A 20663-nucleotide genomic window follows, 5' to 3' on the forward strand; every position below is an offset into this window, starting at 1 on the left:
CTTAACGACCCCATAGACTGCAGCCTACCAGGCTCCTCCATCTATGGGATTTTCCAGGCAAGAGTACTGGAGTGGGGTGCCTTCTAGAAGTATTTAAATATGCTTGATTGGATTCCGAGTCTCTGGAATGACCCATCCAGCACTTTTGAAAATGTAGCAATTAGTGTTGATTGTTGCCTGATCTTTTCAGCTATCGGTAGTGATAGCCATGGAGGCAGACCGGTTCCAAGTAACTGCCCGTATGTTTGAATCTGTATCTGCCATCTGTTCTTTATTTCCTCTTTTGCTGCATTTCTTCAACAGCCTGCCTTTTCCCCTTTCCTCTCTGAGAACTAAGTCCACTCAAAGTATCTTCTGACACTTGTTAATCAAAGTTCAGAACTGGTTATCCAATATTCTCTTTGGATACTCTGGTTGCAAATTCTCAGGTCAGGTACTCCAAGGGTTATAGAAAATACAATATAGAAACACAGAAAAAAAGAAAAGAACTTGGCCTCACTGAGTCCCACAGGAGTTGAAATGTTTATTTCTGAAGATAAAATAAACACATGGTAAGGTATCTTTTAGCTCAGATTCTTCTAAGGGAAGGCTCTGTTAACATATCGGTGAGCAGAGAGTGGATTCATTTCTTATTTGATGACATTGGAAGGATTTTTCATTCTGCCTCATCGTTCTGATATAGAATCTTTCTTTCTTCTTGTTCTACTAATTTATACACGTATTTCTGTAACAGACCCAATGCTTTTATGTGTTTTTCTTCAGATAAGTCAGCAAATACATAGAATGAGACAGAGCTGTAAAGAACATCAAGTTTCTGTCAAAACAGTTCATAAATATTCAGTAGAGTTTCTGCAACACGTAAGAAGTTATGAAGATGGCATTAAGATACCAGTAAATCCTAAGAAAACCTATGCTAATCAAGCTATCACATCTTATTATATTTTATTCTTTTATCACTTTATTATCTCTCAGTAATATGTGACACCCCCCCGCCAAAAAAAAAAAAAGCCCTACAAATCCTAATTTGCTGAGGCGAGATAGAATTCCCGTCTTGTCCTGGGTCAGGATTTTCTAACCATGATCTCAGAGTCTCCGGGCAGTTAGGTTTCCAAACCACTTGCCACTAACACAGTCCTCTCTCAGGCATGACCTTCTATCCAAATACAGCAGGTGTCCTCTGTGGAAACAGGTCTGGCTGCAAAAGGACTCCTGATAAAGGGCTTAACCAGTAGTACCCCTGAGTCCCCTCAGTAATCTTAATGCCCTCAAGAAATCTACCCAAAAAAAGCAGCATCTTCCAAATGGTCTAAGAAATTCCACCTTAAACGGCAGATTTGATGACCTTTTTTACATGCTAAAAATGGACTTTGTATGATTGCTAAGACTGAAATATATTGAAAGAAAGAAATCAGTTTTATCATCTTGCTTTATCAAAGTACCTATCCTCTTAAGTTATTCCAGTATGAAGATGACTAGCAGTGTTGCTGCCTGCTCCTCATTTGTGGCAAACCCTTTCAATCAAAGGAGTTATGAATTCACTGATTTGCACTGTTGGTACATTGCTGTAGTTAAAAAGTATTTGCTCACCCCAGGGGGCCAGGCAAAGGCTATCGACTTGCTCGCTTGATGTAGGAAAAAGACAAATTAGTCCCCTATCCTATCCACCAGCAGGGGGACAATGACCCGACCTGGAAAAGTCAACACAAACCACTGTATAATATATTTACATTTTTTTTTTCCAGGAAACTTCAGAGGTACCAAATCAACTGTGTCTAGTGTGCAAACTGCATGCAAGCTAATAGAATGTGAAATAAATTTGAGGACGGCTAGGTGGTTTAGCTTGATTAAACCCTGTGTGTGATGGCGCTAGTGGCTATGGCTTATCCTGGAGGAATTTTGGTAGCTTTGAGTGGGGAAAGGCAGAGAGAAAGGAGTTGTAACAGAATGCTGTTTCTGGATATGACTGCTTATTACTCATCACCTGTCTCCAGCCCCATATACAATCTCAGCTGTCTTCTAACACACTAAGCAAACAGGAAGAGGAAGTTTTATTTTAGAGTCTGTCAGCTAGAGTAAAGGTGGACAGGTGAGCAAATTCTCTTCTTGTGCTAGGGCAACAATTCCATTTTGCATGGATCTGTGCCTTAAGTTTAGTAAACAGAATATGTTTGCTCATTTTTTTATATTACCATATAAAATGACTGAATTTACTATAAAATGAAGAGGTTCTCATGTTTGTACCAACCAGAAGAACACAGTATTAGGGGGAAAATGCTATACCTTTCCATTATGTAGGTCAGACTATAGATCAAAGATGGGACAAATAACCAGTTTAAAGTGGAATTTCTCAATTTCTACTATTGGTGATTTAAAGGGATAATTAAGAAATAATAATTTTTATGAAACTTTGTGAAAAGTCAGGTAAGGAACAAATGAACTAACCAACTAACCACAGTTCTGTCATAGGCAGGGGAAAAAATTATAAAAGATGACCTTATTATCTTTCAAAGTTCCCTGAAACCTGCTCTTTCTCAGCACTTATAAAATCCTATCATCATAAGTCAGATAAAGAAAAACAAATATAGTATATTAAAGTACATACATGGAATCTAGAAAAACGGTACTGATGAGCCTATCTCTAGGGAAGGAATGGAGACACGGACATAGGAAATGAACTCATGGACACAGCTGGGGAAGGAGAAGGTGAGATGAATCAAGAAAGTAGCATTGACATATACACTGCATGCGTGTTCAGTCATTTCAGTCGTGTCCGACTCTTTGCGACCCCATGGACTGTAGCCTGCCAGGCTCCTCTGTCTATGGGATTTCCCAGGCAAGAAAACTGGAGTGGATTGCCATGCCCTCCTCCAGGGGATCTTCCCGACCCAGGGATCAAACCCATGTCTCCTGGACTGCAGGTAGATTCCTTACCACTGAGCCACCAGGGAAGCCCCATATACATGCTGCTATCTGTAAAATAGACAGCTGGTGGGAAGCTCCTGTAAAACACAGGGAGCCCAGTATGGCGCTCTGTAATGACCTGGAGGGGGTGGGATGGAGGGAGTTGGCGGGACACTCAAGAGGGAGAGGAGATATATAGTTATGTCTGATTCACATTGTTGTACAGCAGAAACCAACACAACACTGTAAAGCAATTATCCTCCAATAAATTTTTTTTAATGTAAAGAAAAAAACTCCTATCTTTAGCTAAACTCAGTTGGCTTCTATAGAAAAAGTTATAGGTCTTAATATGTATGGCAAAAATTTGGAGGGAAAAGTATATTCGGATGCTATATTGTAATTCACTTTAGAATAGAAAATGTTATAATAATAATACCAGAAATAATAAAAGGAACCAACCTAAACTTGTCCAAATCAAGCACAAATATAGCAAATTTTTAAAGCCTAAATATCCATCTTTTATTCATTCAGCAAACATTTGTGATTGACCTACTATGTATAAGACACTAGTCCCAGTTGTCAGTGGGCAAAAATTTTGAAGAGTTGGTTACTGGAAATCTGGAGTACCTAACTATATTAATATAGGATAGAAACCCTGTTAATTTTTTTCTGCTTCAAGCACATAACGAAGTAATGTCTGCTCATCAGGTAAAAAATTCGTAGTCTTAGTTTCTGCAGTCTATTTTGAGGCACATTATTTAGTGGGAGGTGAGTTCCAAGTCCATCTTACCAAGGCAATCTTCATAAGAGAGAGAAACAAGTCACACAAGAGTTTAGTTAAAAAAATAAATAAATAAATAAATACATATATATATATATATATAGTGAGCCAGTAAGGGTTTATATAGCCTGCCCACTAAACACCTGGGTAAACTTGAATAAGCATTTCAACTTCTCAAAACTGTGAAGTCTTCCCCTATTAAATAAGGGAAGTATCAGTAGATTTAGATGTCTTTCAGATCTCTTCCAGCCCTAAAATCTAATTAAGTGAAGTGAAAACACTATGAGAAATGTTGAAAGCGATACACAAATGTGATGATAATGATGACTCAAGGCCTATATATAAGTAGACTTCTGTCTACCCCCGCGTCTACTTCACTTTAGTACACCTGCTTTCGTGCCTTCTTTTGGCCCAAGAGTCCGATGGCAAAGCATCCTTAGCCCAGGGGAGGGCCAGTCTGCTTGCTCTCAGCCTCCTCCCTCCACGGCACCCAGTGTCCTCTCCTGAACAAAAGTGTTCTCTCCTAAATAAAAGGCTATGAGACAGAGGAGCTCAGTTGTCCCTGCTCAGCCGCTCTGACTGCAGAGGTGCTACCAGAGAAGTGATAGGTTGAGTCAAGCCGCCTTTAACCAATGACCGGCCTTTTGTATATTTGAATTCTTCTTCTGTAAAATAGGAACCATCATGCCAGTTCAACAGATTGTTATGAGAATTAGTCAAAGAAAGTCTGAAAGGTACGCGCATGTCGTGGTAGGTAGTTGTCTTCGTTGTTATTGCTGTAGTCGAGGCTCAGAGCACACTGTCTGTACCCTCTGCTGAATAGAGATGTTCCAAAGCGACCATGCGAGCCCTAAACAATTCCTCATCACAGTTGCACAGGAATATATGTGCCTGCCATCCATTCTTATCCACCAAACAGCAGCAACAAGAGCAGGCATTTGGTAGTGCTTATTTCTCTCACAAGGCAATTTCCTCTGCGTGGTTTCATCGGATTTTCGAATTTAGGCTGCGAGGCAGGTAAAGTACATCTTGTTTCCATCCCAGAGCTCAGGCCACTGCGTTGCACCATCCCACAGCATGGCACTCCAGGGGGTGCCATCCGTGTGGAATACAATGTGAGTGGTACTTCCCCTTCCCCAGAGTCCTGCAGAGCAGCAAGACCGCCACTTGCAGAATAAGAAACTGAAGCTCAGAGAGGTTAAGTGAGTTGCCTGAGGTCACACAGCACAGGAGGAAAAGATTCTGATCTCCAAGTCAGTTTATAACTCCAGCTATTTTATGCTTTCCCCTGTGCTGTGTGGTCTTTATCACTGTACATTCACAAAGACTATGACAGGGTCAGACTTCTCTACCAGGACACCCCAAAGCATAATATAGGATGGAGGGACTGGCACTGAGAATGCGACCCTGTCACAGACCTCAAGAGGCTGAAGGAGAGTCCTCCCTGTGTCATAACAGAACACTACCCATTGTGACTCCATTTAGCTGTGGATGTGCTATGCTTGGGACATCATTCTGTGGAAAGAAAGCAACTGCACGTCTGTGCTTCCTCACCATATGACTGGCTCCCATGAATATTCAAGACCCAGCACCCCTAAAAAAAATCTATTACATCTCCCACCTGTGTTGTCATCTTATCACAATCTGGTCTATGCCAACAGGCACACTGCAGTATTAAGAATCAGAGTTTGAGGAAAGTGACAGAAATAGTTATTAAAGTGCTGCAATTGGACTCCACGCAAAATGAGAGTGACTTCCTCGAACTCGCTAATCCCCAAACAAAATCACCATCAAGAAATATTAAAGCACACATTTTATTAGTTTCATTTAATTTCTTAATTGCTCAAAGTCAGTTTACCCATTTATTGCTGTGTGAAATGCTTAGAGGCAAGGCGCACATTAAAGGGATTATTTCCATGTAATCCCTCCCTCCCAGAGGGTAGGAACCGCTCACTTATGAATCCTGATTTATGCTCTGTAACAGTATCAAAATGGAGGGAATCGTTATTGTAAAATGATAGAGTCAGGAGTCGGGTAATACAGGAGAGTGTAATTTAATAGCAAAGAGAAAGTACCTCATTTTCGGTAAAAGTTATGCATGCCTGTTTCAGGAATAGCTATTAACCAAACTGAATTTAGCCTCCCATTTTTCTGGCTCTACTTCTGTTAATTGATAGATGTTGAAGATGTGTCAACTGTTAAGATTTTAATCAGATGGTGTCTGGGAGTTCAATATGATCATTTTACTGGGGCTTGGAGTTCTGGGGATAATAATTGCCCTGAGCATTCCACTCTCTGTGACAATATGCCCACCACCAGCACAGTCTTCCTTTTTGTCAGGAAAAAGAGGGCAGACACTCAGGGGAAATTTGGAAGGATGCTGCAAATGATCCAGGAAAGGCGAGTGAGGTAGGAAGCAGTCTAGGTAAACATCCACCAAGAAAGTAGCGACGGTCTGAACTTCTGGCAGTTTCTGTGGTGCATCATAGCTGGCCTGAGACCATTAAACTCCAGAGGAATGGGAAAGCCATTAGTGACCCGGGAAAGAGCTTTTTCTTGTTCTGCTGCTAACACATCTCTCGCTGTCACAGTACCTATAACCAACTACATCATTTGAGGACCATTATTGCTATTCTTGGAAAGAAGTAAGAGCGATAGCATCAGAAGGGTACAGAGGAAAGACCAGTCCTCACCAGCGACTTCTGCCCCCCTCAGACAGCACATGCCCCAGACAGCACTGCAGGAGACAATGTACTTCCATTCCAGGCTGGCCCTCTTCCAATCTTTGATATTCATTCTCTACCTTTTGTGTCAGCCTCCTACAAAGAGTATACAAGATAAAACTTTTTCTTTAAAGCCCTCAAGGAGATTTGTACCATGTATTTTATTAGATTGAAGGCAAAACACACTGATACCAGCAGGAAAAAAAAAATGGCTGCTTCAGACCCCAGCTGACTGACCTCTTTTGCATGGAAAATTCTCCATATGATTACAGAGCTAATGAGTAATATTTAATGAAAACATTAGGCCTTTGCATATATTTGTAAGCAGCACTTCTTCCATTTAAATTTACATAGAAATAAGCTGATGTGTATAACTATGCATCCTGGAACTCTGTGTATTTTAAGGAAAATCCTCTTTAGCTATCTCTGGCTGTTTCTATACAAAGCTCAAACTTTTCAATAAGAAAACAGTGGAATTCAGTCAATCATCCGGTTGACACCAAACATGCAAGTATTTGGTGGTGCGTGAGTAAAACAGCTGAACTCAGGCAGACTCATCCTCATTTCACAGAATGTTTTGGCTTTATGCAAACAACAGTGTATGAGAAAAAACTGGGCTAAACATGCTAAATAAATATGTGTGGGGGTAAAAAACAACAACTTTCAATTTCAAGAATCCTTAAGCACATGAAGGTAAAGACTCAGGACAAGAATTGTTTCTGGAGGCTTCATAGATTTCCTTTCCTGCTCAGAAGCTGAATCGCAGTGGGAGCTGGATTTGAAAATGAAAAGCCTGTGACAACTTTCTTCTCCACTCTTCCCCTTCCCCTCTAGGTGGAGCTGACAGGCAGCAGTGTCTTTGACTATGTCCACCCCGGGGACCACGTGGAGATGGCAGAGCAGCTGGGCATGAAGCTTCCGCCTGGGCGGGGTCTCCTCTCACAAGGTACCGCTGAAGATGGAGCCAGCTCAGCATCTTCCTCCTCCCAGTCGGAGACCCCCGAGCCAGGTGGGACTTGCAATCCCAACATGAGGGTTGGTGGGCAGGACCTTTGCCAATGATTGCACTCAAGTTGCCAGTGTGAAGAGACTACAAATAGATCTAATGGTATTTAACAATTCCATGCAGCTTTCTGTCCTGGGCGGTAATTAAGTAAGGAAGAGATTTGAAAATAAGAAGACATTTTAATAAGTATAATCCAGAGATCTAATTTCAGGTGAACAAAATGCACAGAAGGTACCAGTTCCTTTAGATTCTTTTTCAAATTAATGGAGGGAAAAGGTTCAGATTTGGAAAGCCCTCTGCCTTTCATTGTTACCATGGCTAAATGTAATGCATTTATTTATTTATTCAGCAAAATCGATGGCAAAGACTTTTGAATATTAGCTTGTGGAGAATTAAAGGTATTAGGGGCTTGCAGAAATCTCAGTTTCTTTTTCTTTTTTTTTTTTAAGCATCAGAAGGTACTTGAAAGATGTGAACAGATAAATTAAGGCTAAAAAGAAAACAGAAATGGCTACATTTTAAACTGCCTTTCTACCCTCAGTATTTAATTAGATCAATTGTATAGAGGAATGAACAGAGGTGACATTCCTCATTGGGATTCCTTCCAGGACTCTTATAGACTTTGCATTCAGAATGTTCCCATTTTCATTGTGTTGTACTGATGATAATTTAAGTATTAGGGGAAAATCCATTTATAAATTAAACAAAATGACTTGATATCCATCAGTCCCCTAGTTCATCAAGCTGTTCAAACACGGGGAAGATTGGCTGGTCGGCCTGGGTCTTCCGAGAGCGCTGGTAATTAGATCTGCGAAGGATTTATTCTTTGCTGATTGGGGCTTTAAATTAATTGAAGTTCCACATTTGTGGTTTTGTCCTTTTTGTACTTTTTTAGAGGAGATATTTCATATTCTTGTGTGGTGGAGTGCTTGGCCAAGCAGCAGTGGTTTAAATGTTAATTTTTCTCATGAGAAGTTTAAGATTTTTAATGAATCAAGGCCTGATTTGAAGTGCAAAGTTTTATTTGCTTACTTGGGAAATTATTTTTGCCCTCTAAAGATGTTTGTACTTTACTTGATATGTTGTTTTAAAACAGATTCACAAAACAAAAGCATTTTGTGAAAGAGAAATAGGAAAAAAGAAAAACAAAAACAAAAAAACGTACCTTTGGATTAACCTTAAAATAACTCTACACACTTACAAGAAGATAATTTGATCTGCTTAGAAATAATCACAGCATATTTGTTCACACAGAAGGGAAAATACATGTTTACCTCTTTGGGAAATATTTTAATTCCTTCTAGAATCAATGTGTGTTTCCCCATTTAAGTTAACTGAAGCTTCTAGGGCATTATTTTCTAGCGTTTGAGTGGGGATCATTCCTTCTCCAGTCCCATCCATGAGAAAAGAGGATTTAAGACTACTCCTTAGCATTTAAAGATAAAAATAATTTTGTTCCAGAGGTCAAGGGAGTCATATACTCTTGTACCATACCTCACTGACTTCACTTCACTGGGCCTGCTTTTTAGTCATTAGAATGTTCACATCTGGGTATATTTGAGAAGCAGTACATGAAAATAGTGTTCTACTCCATTCTGGAGTTGCACTGGGAAACCAGGGTTGATCATGACTCGTAAAACAGTATGTAAGAAATTAAGTTTATAAACCTTAGTATGAACAAAGACCTTGAAAAAGTGGGCTTCGTTTCCCTGAATCACAAAACCGCAAGTTAACAGGAGTCTTCAACAGTCCTTTAATCCAACCTCCAACTTATGCAACCATCCTTTCCAGCAAAACCAACAGACGCTCTTCTAATCTCTGCTGAAACTCATTCCTAACAGGAATCTATGGAACGTACAAGGCTTCCCACTCCGTTGGTGAGCAGCTCTGATAGAAAGTTATCCCTAATATGGAGCCAACCTACTTTGTTGCAATTCTCCTACCCTGCCCCCACCCATCCCAGGTCTGCCCTCTGGGACATTTCAGATTAACACCTTCCTCCCCTTCACAGCCTCTCAAATATATGAAGTCAGGTTCACCAAATTCTTCCTCCCTCCTTCCTACTCCTTTTCAAGTCAAACTGCCCTCATTCTGTAAGCATTATTTAATGGCATGTTGCTAAGACCCTCACCATCCTAGCCATCTTCACCTGGCTGTGCTTATTAGTTGGTGGCCCTCTAAAAACAGGGTTCTGAGAGCTGAGTGCAGCCTTTAGATGTACTGTGACCAGTACAAAGCAGAGGGACTGTCCCCGTTCTCAGTTTAGGCTGCTGTACTGTTATTTAGCCCAGGGTTGATGTAGGTCCTATTGGCAGCCAGATCCCGCTGTTCATTCATATTGAACTTGATGTCTTCCCTAAACACATGTTAAGGGTGACTTGTCCCTTAAAAGAGAAGAAAAAAAAAAAAAATCCACAGCCTATAAACCAATTCTACTAGGAAATCCAAAACTAGAGTCAAATCAAACCGGTTTAAGATTAAATATGAAAACTCTGGTGAACCCCATGCCTGCTGAAGCACTAGGATGTGCTCCAGTCTCACTTAGCATCCTTTAATTTTGGCTATCAGAGAAATAACTAACTCCTTTACAGTGACTCTGTCAGTTATCCTTAAAGTGTAACTGAAAATTTACCAGGGTTTCTTCCCCTCCCCACCCACAGCCACCCCAACTGATACAATGGAAAATCCTGCTTTGCACATTCCTTAACAACTTGGGCTTGTTAGCAACAATCGCATAGGAACTGTCTCTTCCTTGCTGAAGAGTGTATTTCTCAGCATTAGAGACTGTTAAACTGGCTTTGCTTTCAAATTCTCTAGTGTTGGTTATTTGCAATCTTTGGCTTAAAAAGGCAATTAGATAGACTGCTCAAATACTGAAAGGCAGTGCAGGATGCTACCTTTAACTAAATATCTTCACTAGCGCAGATCATTGCTCCAGGGGAATTACTTTAAAAGTCCATGTCAGGCACTACATCCCAAAGCTGCTTATGTTTCTTAAAAGCTGAAAGAATTTTAACAAGATTTTCTAATTCTTAATAACACCAAAGAACATTTTTGAAGACTGTTGTTCACTACATCATAATCTTTTCAACTCTGATAAAACACTGATTCTTGCTTAAATAGTAGTGTAATTTGGTTGGAAAATGGATATCAATATGTGGTGATTATGAAAATGAAGGGACTAGTAGGTATGGAATTTTTCAGGAGCCCTGATGTGTTCAGTGTAGCATTACTAAGTGACTGAAATCTAAATAACATTTGGCATTATAATAAAAAGGAAATAAGTGACTAAACCAGCCTAAGAGGCAGTGATCCTGTGCCATAATAGGAATTCTATTTCTTTGAACTGCCAGTCCTGTGATTGTCTTGTCTTGAAGTAGTCTCAAGATAATGAGGGGGGAAAAAATCTGTTGATGGGACAGCCAACCCAAATAAATATTTTATATGTATGCACATTCATTAACAGTTTAATAAATATGATATTTCTTTTAGAGAAATATTAAGGCAGGCAGAAGAGAAATAAACAAGTGTCTACTTTAAAAAGTTCTAGGGTGCCTCTTTAAGGCTTCATCCAAGCATTCCTGAAGGGCTTGCTCTGTCCTGTCCACAGCCTTTCCTCTGCTCCTGTGGGGTTTGGGGTAGTTGGGGGGCGGTAGGGGGGCTGGGAAGAACCTCTGGAACATGAGGCTTAGATGGCTCAGTTTGCTTTTGTAGTTCTGTTTGTATCTTTTCATCACTCTTAACAATTAGCTATAATCTTAGCATTATGAACCTTATCCTTTTTTAAAAAAAATAAATTTCAGTGTCACATATTTTATATGCTTAATAAACAGAAAAGCAGCTCTTTGAAGAAATCCTGGAGGTACTTGAAAAATCTCCCTGTTTGGAAAGCAAAGAGTTTCTATTTCTTAGGTCGGGCCATCAAATTGTTGTGCTTTCTCCCTCCTTTTTCTTATTAAAATAGCTTGATATTTTTCTAGTTATAAAATGCATGCCCATTGTGAAAAAGTTCTGAGAATGCAGACAACAAAGAATAAAGACCTACCTACCCCTACTCCAAAATAACCACTGTTCTTGTACACTGGATATCCTTCTAGATTTTGTTGCTGTAAATATGTAGACATATATAGTTATGTAGTAGGATTTCTCTATGTGACTGAAATAAAACTATAACATACATGCCTCTATAGCCTGCTTTCTCTCACTTCACCTCACAGGCCACTTTCCCTGTCACGTTCCTCACTTTAACATAGAATTTCCCTTCTGTCTCCAGTGGTTTGTTTCCTTCTAGCGAACAATTAACTCCTAGCCGTAGGACCACTGTCAGGAGTAACGCACCTGGGTCATGCTTGGGAGGGAATTCAGCCAGGACCAGAGACTTCGCTGCCCATTGAATGGGTGCAAGCTCACAGAGGGAGAAATCAATACCAAGTTTAGACAAGTTAGCAAAATGTATGAGACAGTACTCTCAGTGAAAAGTAAGACTAACTGCAGCAACATGGTTAACCATCGGTTGTCTGCAGCAAAGTTGACTGTGTTCTGTCTATGGTTTCAGCACATCTAGACTGTTACAGGAGGTTAAGATAATGATGGTTAGCAGTATGATCTTTATGCTGTTATGCCTACTCTATGACGTCCTGAGTATTTTAAAGGCAAGCAAAACGGAAGCAGTGGCGTGCCTACCTGAATAGAAATAATCTGTATTTTCTACATATGCCCCTGCACTGTGGGAAATTCGATCAGCTCCCATATCTGCAGGAACTCAATTCCTCTGCATTCATTAGACAACTTTCATAATACATGATATAATTAAAAGAACAAATGATTAGGAATAACAATAAAGAATGTAAAAATGTATCTGAGGATCAGATCAATATTTTATCTCCAAAGCTGTGTAGATATGAGATATAAGTATGGTTTTATGGGTGCACTATTTTCCATCTAGTATAGTGTTGGGTTGAGAGGGGATGGTTCTCTGATTTTTTTTTTTTTTTTTGTATTGGTTTAAGTTTCCTATCAATGAACTGAATTTAGAAGTCAGGCAAGGGAAACCATCTAACTAACCCCACATCCAACCTCAGTCCCTAGACAGTGGGACTGTATCTACAGCACTTTCTGCTGTACTGCAAATGTCAAACAGAAGGTGTAATGGATTTAATATTAGCGCTGGCCAAGGTGCTGAGGGAGCTGTTAATAATGTCACTCCAGTTATTGATCTGAAGCCTTTAAAAATCAAAGAAAAGTGAGAGATCCCCTACTGCGGAAAGACACCCAGTGACTGGTTTTTATTGCCAATATATTTCTACATATAGAGTGGCAACTTTCTGGAATTATGTTATCACCATTCATCTCTGTGAGATTTTTGGAGTCATTATATGGTAAGATAATATCATGGAGACCACTCTGCATGCTAATGCTAAAAGATCAGGCCACGTTCTTTTAGATATAAATAGAGCTTGATAATTTGTGTGGTAACTACAATATTCAAGTTGTCAAATGATAGGAGGTTTATTAGCACTAGATTTATTCATGACGACAATGTTGGACCCGCAGGAAGTGTAAAATGCGAACTATGTCGTCGTGAAGATGAGCTGTCCTCTCCTTTGGTCTTTCTAAAGCTCCAACTACAAACCATGCAAGGACTCACTTGAGACAGAAGTGAATTCTGTCCTTACAATTAGTCTACCTTTTTCAGGAAACTGCTAATCCTTCAATCTGAATGGCAGTTTGTATGCAATGAAATCCCTGCTTTCCATAGTCCCCAACTAATAAATGAAATTAAAATGTATAATTTATGTTGAATGTTTATCAAACTGTAAACACACATTTAATGCCTTTCCATATTCATACAATATAAGCAAAGATAAATCCACCAGATAATGTACTACGGTTATCTCTGATGGATTGAATATGAAATGCATATCTACTGTAGCTGTAGCAAAGATCAAGACAAGTTCATGATTACCTCCGAACTGGCCTGACTCCTATTAATACCCGTGTGCACATGTTTGTGTCAAATCTAATAGTCAGAAAGCACTCTAACAGAAAGGAATTTGTTCCATAAACCAAAGCGATCATCCTGTACTGATAAACTCAGCTTTTATCCAAAAGTTATGTAGGCAAAATGATGCATTTTCCTTAGCAATGCCATCCTTATTTTGAAATGAAATAGAAACTATCTTTTGCCATTTCTGAATGAAAATGATGCATACTCTCAAAAAAAAAAAAAAAAAGCCAGTACTGTTACAGGGACTGCCCTGCCAAACTCAGAATTCTTCTTTTGCCTCAAAAAAAGATGTAGTACCATCTTTTCCTGCAGGAAGTAGGCTTTTCTTAGATGTCTCCTCTACCCCCAGATAAACTATACAACTGCCACAGAAGAGAATACATTTCTCCAGTGCTTTCTGGTATTCAAGGCCTAGGAACACTTAGAACCTTAATTTGTGTTTGCTCCCACTTCTGTGTACTTGTCTGTGTATGATGAGAATATTTGCAAAGCAACCGTATATGTACTTCTAGGATATTGCCTAAGGGAGCTAAAGAAAACAAGGGAAATTTCCCTCCTTCCCACCAGGGTATGCTGGCCTAGCATCTCTCCCAGGCCAGCTCCCAGAATGCACAGCTGCAGCACAGGGCATCCTTGGGGTCTTGACACTCCAACCTGTGAAAAATCCGTGTTGGTGACTCACATACCTACAGAAGGGCAGCCTCCCTTTTGTTCCCAGAAAAGATGCTAGATGTTAGCCTAGTTGTATATGCCATCCTGAAACTAACATTCTCTTCCAAAATTTAGATCACAGTGGAAGCAACTCAAAAAACCACGTTAATCTAAATTAATATAATGGTATTTACAGGGTAGCAAATGGTTTGTTCAATAATAGTCGTGTAGGCCTCTTATCAAAATACGCAATAGATTCACTCGGCCTATATGTACCGTATTTTCCTAAACCTTCTATATAAGGTTCAGAAAATCAATTTTTTAAACCCATTATTTTTAACAGTTGTTTTATATAGCTTGCAAGGTCATAATTTTGACTTTCCTTTCCCTATGGTGATAAGGGGTACATTTCAGCGTTTCTAAAATGAAAGCCAAGACAAGTTGTTAATGGATGATCTTTCTTCCCCATTAAAAAAATTGTGGCTGTTTTTATCATTGGATATTAACAAATTAAAGATTCTATTTCTGTAACTCTTGCCTTGAACAAAGCACAAGTTGTTTGCTTTTAATACATACAACTGCACAGAAATTTCACCCCTGTCCAAATGATACCATTCTGAATTCTTCATCTCACCAAACAACAGACTTAGGAAGGATCAGTTACCTGGCATTGACTGAGCTTTGCAGGGTGCACAGATCAGAAGAGGCAGAACTGGCTGGAAACCATTTCCACCCCTAGTGAGCAATTTACTCATGATTGCTTGGGGAAAATACTGGAAATATTGCTTCTGTGTAAAGTTTGCAACTTCCAGTTGTCAGCTATTTGCCAAGCAGTTATTCCCAAGGACAGTTTTAGAAGCAAAGCCTACTCAGGCCACAGTGAAAATGGCTGGCATTCATATCCTGCTTGGTGTACGCAGAACACAGAAACCACTAATTACAGGAGTTAATTCACACCCTAATCCCTCTGAGCAGGTCAGTGTGTTATCCTTATTTTATAGATGGAGGAAAGTGATGGAAATTCTAAATGGCTTGCTCCAAACCACACAGTTTAGTTTCGCAGCCAAAATGAGAGGAAAGGGTATAGTATTAGGGTTGCACAGGTGAGAAGCCTAGGCACGAGATAGAAAAAGGAGATAGGACCCTAGCAGGTATAGAACTAGAGGAATTTTCTCCAAGGGACTTCTCAAGTCCAGAGAGTAACCTAACAATCCCCTTATGCACATACATCATTGGGCTAAAACACCATTTGTTTTCAAATATAGTCTTTAACTGAGGATTAAAAACATCCATCTAATCCTTTCCCCTTCTTTCATCCCTACATTGAAACTCCTTATGCCACAAGGAACAGTAGCATCCAAATCAATTGTGAGCAAAACTCAGCCCTGCATCTCTTGGTTCACCTTAGCTACGTGTCTCCTTAGCCAGGAGCATAGCCAAAATTGTCTCTGTGTTTGGTCTCTGCTCTGCCTTAAGACAATGCAGGGCCAGGATCTATGCAGCATCTTCCTTTCAGAACCAGTCTCCCAAGGCAAGCAGGAGATGGAAAAGAGCCAGAAGACCAATGGGGTCCATTGGAGGTCAGCAGAGCCTCCTCAAGGTACCTTCTCATGAAACAATCGTGATTTCCTGGGACCTGTGGGAAACATCAACCCATCCATTAGTTAACAAAACCAGCCTGAGAGAGGAAGAACTTGTGTGTTTTCTCTAGTTGTTATTCACTAGGGTAAATTCAAGACCCTCCTGCTGATCAGGATTGTGTAGACTATTCAATAACCGTTCACTGCATGTTTGTCATGTGTCAGACATTAGACAAAGCACCGAAGAAACAAGGTGAAGTTCCCTGCCTTCCAGGAGCTGACCGTCATATGAAGAGCACAGGTCATTAACACAACGCAGGAGGGTGATGATGATGACAGTCAGAGCAAGGTGGTGCGTGATAGGGTAGCGTTGTATTATAAGCTACTGCTGTTGGCCCTCTTTTCAGAACTATTTGGGTTTTAAACTTAACCCTGAAATTAACAGCCCAGAAACAATGTTTCCTTGGGAGCAAGGTGCTTCGACATGCCCAGACGTATACAGACCCTAACTCTAAGGAACTTTGATGCAGATTGTTAAGGGCTTTTTCCCTCTGTTTGTTTAAGCAGCCTTTTTTAAAGCCTGCTATAATTCCTATCTACTGATCTTCCTGGCTCTGTAGGAGTGTTCTGAAGGGAAAGTGAATCCAAACGGCCTCCCTTCCACTTATACTGTGCTGATTTCTAAACTGATTTCCACTTACACTGTGCTGATAACTAAAATTCAGGAAATGCTGGCTTTGGAAAATTAAACTGACTCTTTTACCTTCTACTCAAGGTAAAACTCGTTGCAAGTATTCTAATAACGTTAATGATGATATTAATAGCCTGTAAAATGTTTACCTACATATCCCACTACATGAGTGGCCATGTTTTAAGAAATGTATTTCTCAAAATATCCCTAATTAGAGAAGGTAAATGGCTATCCAAAATTAGAGAAGGTAAATGGCTACCCTACACCAGAGTAGACGGTGGCCCTGGGATTTGAACTCAGGCCATGTGATTTGAGTGCTCTACTAGGTGCTTACCGAGAACACAAGTGGTAGAAGACGCGACACGTGCCCTTAGGTCACGATCATTGTCAGTAGAAGAAAGATGACGACAAGATGACAAGAGAAGAAAGAAGGATGACCCTGCTGCTGTCCTCAATGAAGACATAAAATTGGCAAGTTGTATAAGAATTCAGGGAGAAGCTAAATGACTGTGGGTGGCTTTGATAAGGAGGGCAGACCTTCATGAAAACCAACCCAAGAGCAAAGAGGTAGAGATGATCTTCCAGGAGCCTCGTCTCAATGAACAAAGTGGGAGTAAGGATACTGCATTTAGGAGGCTGGAAGGAGCCCTGTCTTCCTCCTGGAGGCAAAGATACATGCTTTTCTAGAATGCAGCCAGAGCTTGGAGCAGCCAGTATACCAGGGAGAAACATCTGAGATGGGCGTTATACATTCTGAGTATAACTCATCCAGCAGAGCAGTGACCCAATGAAAATATTATTTCAAAACTTATAAATACAAAAATAAAGTTTGAATCTGGAAGGCTCCTCCCTTGAGGGACATGTTATACAATACCTATGCCTTCTGAATCCCTGCACAGCATAGCTACTAATATTCACTGAACAGTTGCCAAGTATCAAGCACTCTGCTCAGCCCATAATATGCACTACCTCATTCACTCCTCACAAGACACTATGAAGAAGGCACCATTATTTTTCCCATTTTACAGATGAAAGAACTGAGAAGAAAAGATATACAGTTAGCAGCTGGATAGCCTAGGCTTTGAAACGAAGCAGCTGGGGACACTCTCCATCCTTCCTAGGCAGCTCTGACTGTTAGTTGTCCTGATGTTATGCTGATTCCTGTCGACTGGTAACTTACATTTACTGGACTTATTCCCTGAGCCTTTATTTTTGCAAGAATAAGAAGGATGTGTTGAATAGAGCAGACTTAAAGTGAAAGAAACCATCCAAGGGGCCATTTCTTTAATCCAGAAGTGAGTGAGTAGACCTTGAGAAGAATTATTGCAAAGGAAGAAGTGACCATTTGAAACTAAGATAGAAGACAGAAAAAGGTAGAAATACACCTTGTGGTCAGTCTTTAGCCAGGAGCTAATGGTTAATAGTCTAGAAATTATATAAGTCTCAAGCTTTCATATGATTAGGATTAATGACACCATCTGTCCACTCTCATTTTTTGTATCAATTGGTAATAAAATCTGAAAATATTCAAAAATTACAAAATTACATATGCTATTTATCATCACATATTAAGATGCAAATTTCCTTAGGGTTCAAAGCTGTTCCTTTTTATAGTTTATGAAAATATATCATGTGCTTTTGGTAAAAAAAAAATGTCTGCTGCTCAGTGCCTCTCACTTGTCAGGGGGTGTCCTCTCCAAATAAAAATATGAGTAAAGCATAAGGTGAAATTGGTGACATAAAAAATTAAAACTCTGTACTTTTCTGTGTCCTGCCATCTCTTGGTTGACATCGCAAGAGTATTAAAATTATCTGTTACCTCCCTTCCCAAATTACTGCTAGTCAAAATGAAATAGAAATTGATTGAAGTGATAATATAAAAATGCATTTAAACTGTAATCAGTATTTAGGCCAATACTTTCCATTTCACAGAAGTAATATAAAAGTGTAAAAATAACAAAAGTGCAATCATCTAAGTATGGAAAACATTCACTCATTCCCTCAATCATCCCATCATCATGTATTGCATGTCCATTGAACAAGCTCAGTCCTAGAGCCTGAGACATGATATTTACTAAAAAGGTCCTTGTTCTCACAGAACATACAGTCACATAAACTACCTGACCAAAAGGATTTCAGGTGAAAAAATTCAGTTGAAAGATGCAGGTCTCCACTTCATAACCAAGAGGTAAATCTACATCAGGTCGTAAGGGACCAGTTGGGCTGTCTCTGTTTTTAAAATGCAGAGCTGACACAGATTCTAAGCCAGTACTTCCAAAAATGCGTTCTTTATCATAACTACCATGTGAGATGCTCCTCTCGACCCCTGGTAAAGAGCAGAGGAGAAAAGCTTCATTGCACATCATCTCATTGACAATTAACAATGAACGTTAACTTAGTGAAGATTTGAAATATGTGTGATCAATAAGTCTTTTTTTTTTTTTGGTTTGAACTAGTCTTTCCCCATGTATTCGACTATGGAAAACATTTTTTTAGAAAGGAACTCCTACAGACACTCCAGAAACACATCATGATGCCCTCGATCTTATTTCTGATCCCCAGAAGCCACTCCTCCCATCCACACCAGTCTCTTCTTCCAGGGCATCCCTTGCAGGCAGGATCACAGTCTGGCTTCTCAGCTCAGAGGTTCAACGGTTCAACTATCCATTTCCTCTGGTCACTCTCCCAAATGGCTCTCCTCAGTCTTCAGGGTACCCTTCAAGCTTTCCTAAAGGGGAGCTCTTAGATGAATCTAGTAATTAACTGAAAAGTTGTAAGACAAGATCTGCCAGCTCCCAGTTTCACAGCTTTAGCGCAGCCCTGGGCTTTGATTGGCAGGTCTTGCATTCCTCGTTCACCCTGTCTTCCCTATTCTTCATTTAATAAGCAGAGCAAAAGCCCAAATCTCTGGTTTCCCGCTCACCAAAGCAATTCACCAACAGATTCTGCTGTAAGGGTACAGTTATGCCTGCCCAGAGTTCTGCGCACTGCTCCCCTCCTAACCTTAGCCAGTTACCATTGGTGTGGAAACAAGAACAAGAGTGTGGATTCAAGAGCAAGCATGTTAGGGTGGCGGGACAGGAGACCCAGTGTGGTGGTGGTAATCTGTCCCTACACTGTTTTCTCTGATTTGTAGTAGCTGCACTGCCCATATTATAGATTTTAAAAATCTACTGTCTGGTTAATTTGCAGGTTGCTCAAATAACTGAGAATTGATAACATATGAAGATGAGAGCCCTAACCCAAACTGCAGGATATTCTCTTTATACTATTTCTGTAGCAGCTGCAAATATAGAAAAGTGCACAGGGTCCTCCTGGCTCTGTCCCTGTGAGAAATTTGACCTGGATCAGGTTAATTAACTTACATGTGCCTCGGTTTCCCACTGTAAAACGTTGGCCCCCTCTAGTACAGGTTTGGAGACTAACGTAGGAATAATCACCTGTTGGTTTTAACATCATACGAATTAACATTAACATTCCTTATGGGGTCGTTAGCATATTTTAAATGCTTAGAACAATAGCAGGCACGATGTAAGTGTTCTGTGAGTGTTGTCATTATTATTCATTTTGTTGAGCCAAGCATTCTCTTATTACCAAAGTTATTCCTTATGGAAAGTCTGGCCAGGGCTGAGGTGACACAGTTGACTCCTGCACCAACTTGCAAGGCTTAAATTTGGGCTTCATTGTCACAGAGAAAACTGTTCCCGTTTCCTCTCTTAAAGAGCCCAGATTCTGCATGGATCACGGTACCCAAAGGTATGCTGCGAAAAAATCACCTGAAATGGAGTCCTTCTGGAAAGAATCCATTTAGGGGAAAAGACTCTTTTGGAAATACATACTTTTCCTTCCTCCAGCCTCTCTAATGGACAGATTGTGTTTTGCAGTTTCACTTTTTTTTGTATACTCAGTTTTCTTAAAGCATGACAGAGGTGCGTAATTCTGTTCTCAGAGGTCCATCCCACTTTGGACTCAGCACCGAGATAGGCCTGCTGACTTCCCCTTTCCTAAGGCTAGCATGGAAACAGCCCAAGCCCATCTTAGACTGGACCTCAGTGTTGCTCTCCAAGGGTTTGCAACTGCCAGCCTGGCCTACTAAAACATTCCGCTTATGACCCAAAGATTTAGCTGCTACATAGCACATATGATGAGCTTGACTGGTATCTTTCCCTTTTATCAAGCTGGGTCATTGCGACATGGCCATAGCCACAGCAGGGGTTCTGCTTCACAAAAAGACTAAGTGACACCAAATGGGATATTCAGTCTCTACAATGTATGGTTCCTTTTACTACCAAATCAGCCTTCATACACCCTCTGGTCTGTGCT

At 40.2% G+C, this 20663-nt stretch overlaps 1 protein-coding gene across 7 annotated transcripts in view; it reads left to right on the forward strand.

The window, feature by feature from the left end:
* NPAS3 (neuronal PAS domain protein 3) overlaps positions 1-20663 on the forward strand; it is a 957609-nt gene that overhangs the window by 815353 nt on the left and 121593 nt on the right. For all 7 annotated transcript variants that reach the window (XM_070775448.1, XM_070775441.1, XM_070775442.1 and 4 more), the window contains one exon: positions 7240-7414. In XM_070775448.1, the coding sequence (XP_070631549.1) occupies positions 7240-7414 (175 nt within the window). The remainder of the gene's footprint in view (positions 1-7239; positions 7415-20663) is intronic.

The sequence above is a fragment of the Bos indicus genome, chromosome 21 (assembly GCF_029378745.1).
Source record: "Bos indicus isolate NIAB-ARS_2022 breed Sahiwal x Tharparkar chromosome 21, NIAB-ARS_B.indTharparkar_mat_pri_1.0, whole genome shotgun sequence".
Taxonomy (NCBI): Eukaryota; Metazoa; Chordata; class Mammalia; order Artiodactyla; family Bovidae; genus Bos; species Bos indicus.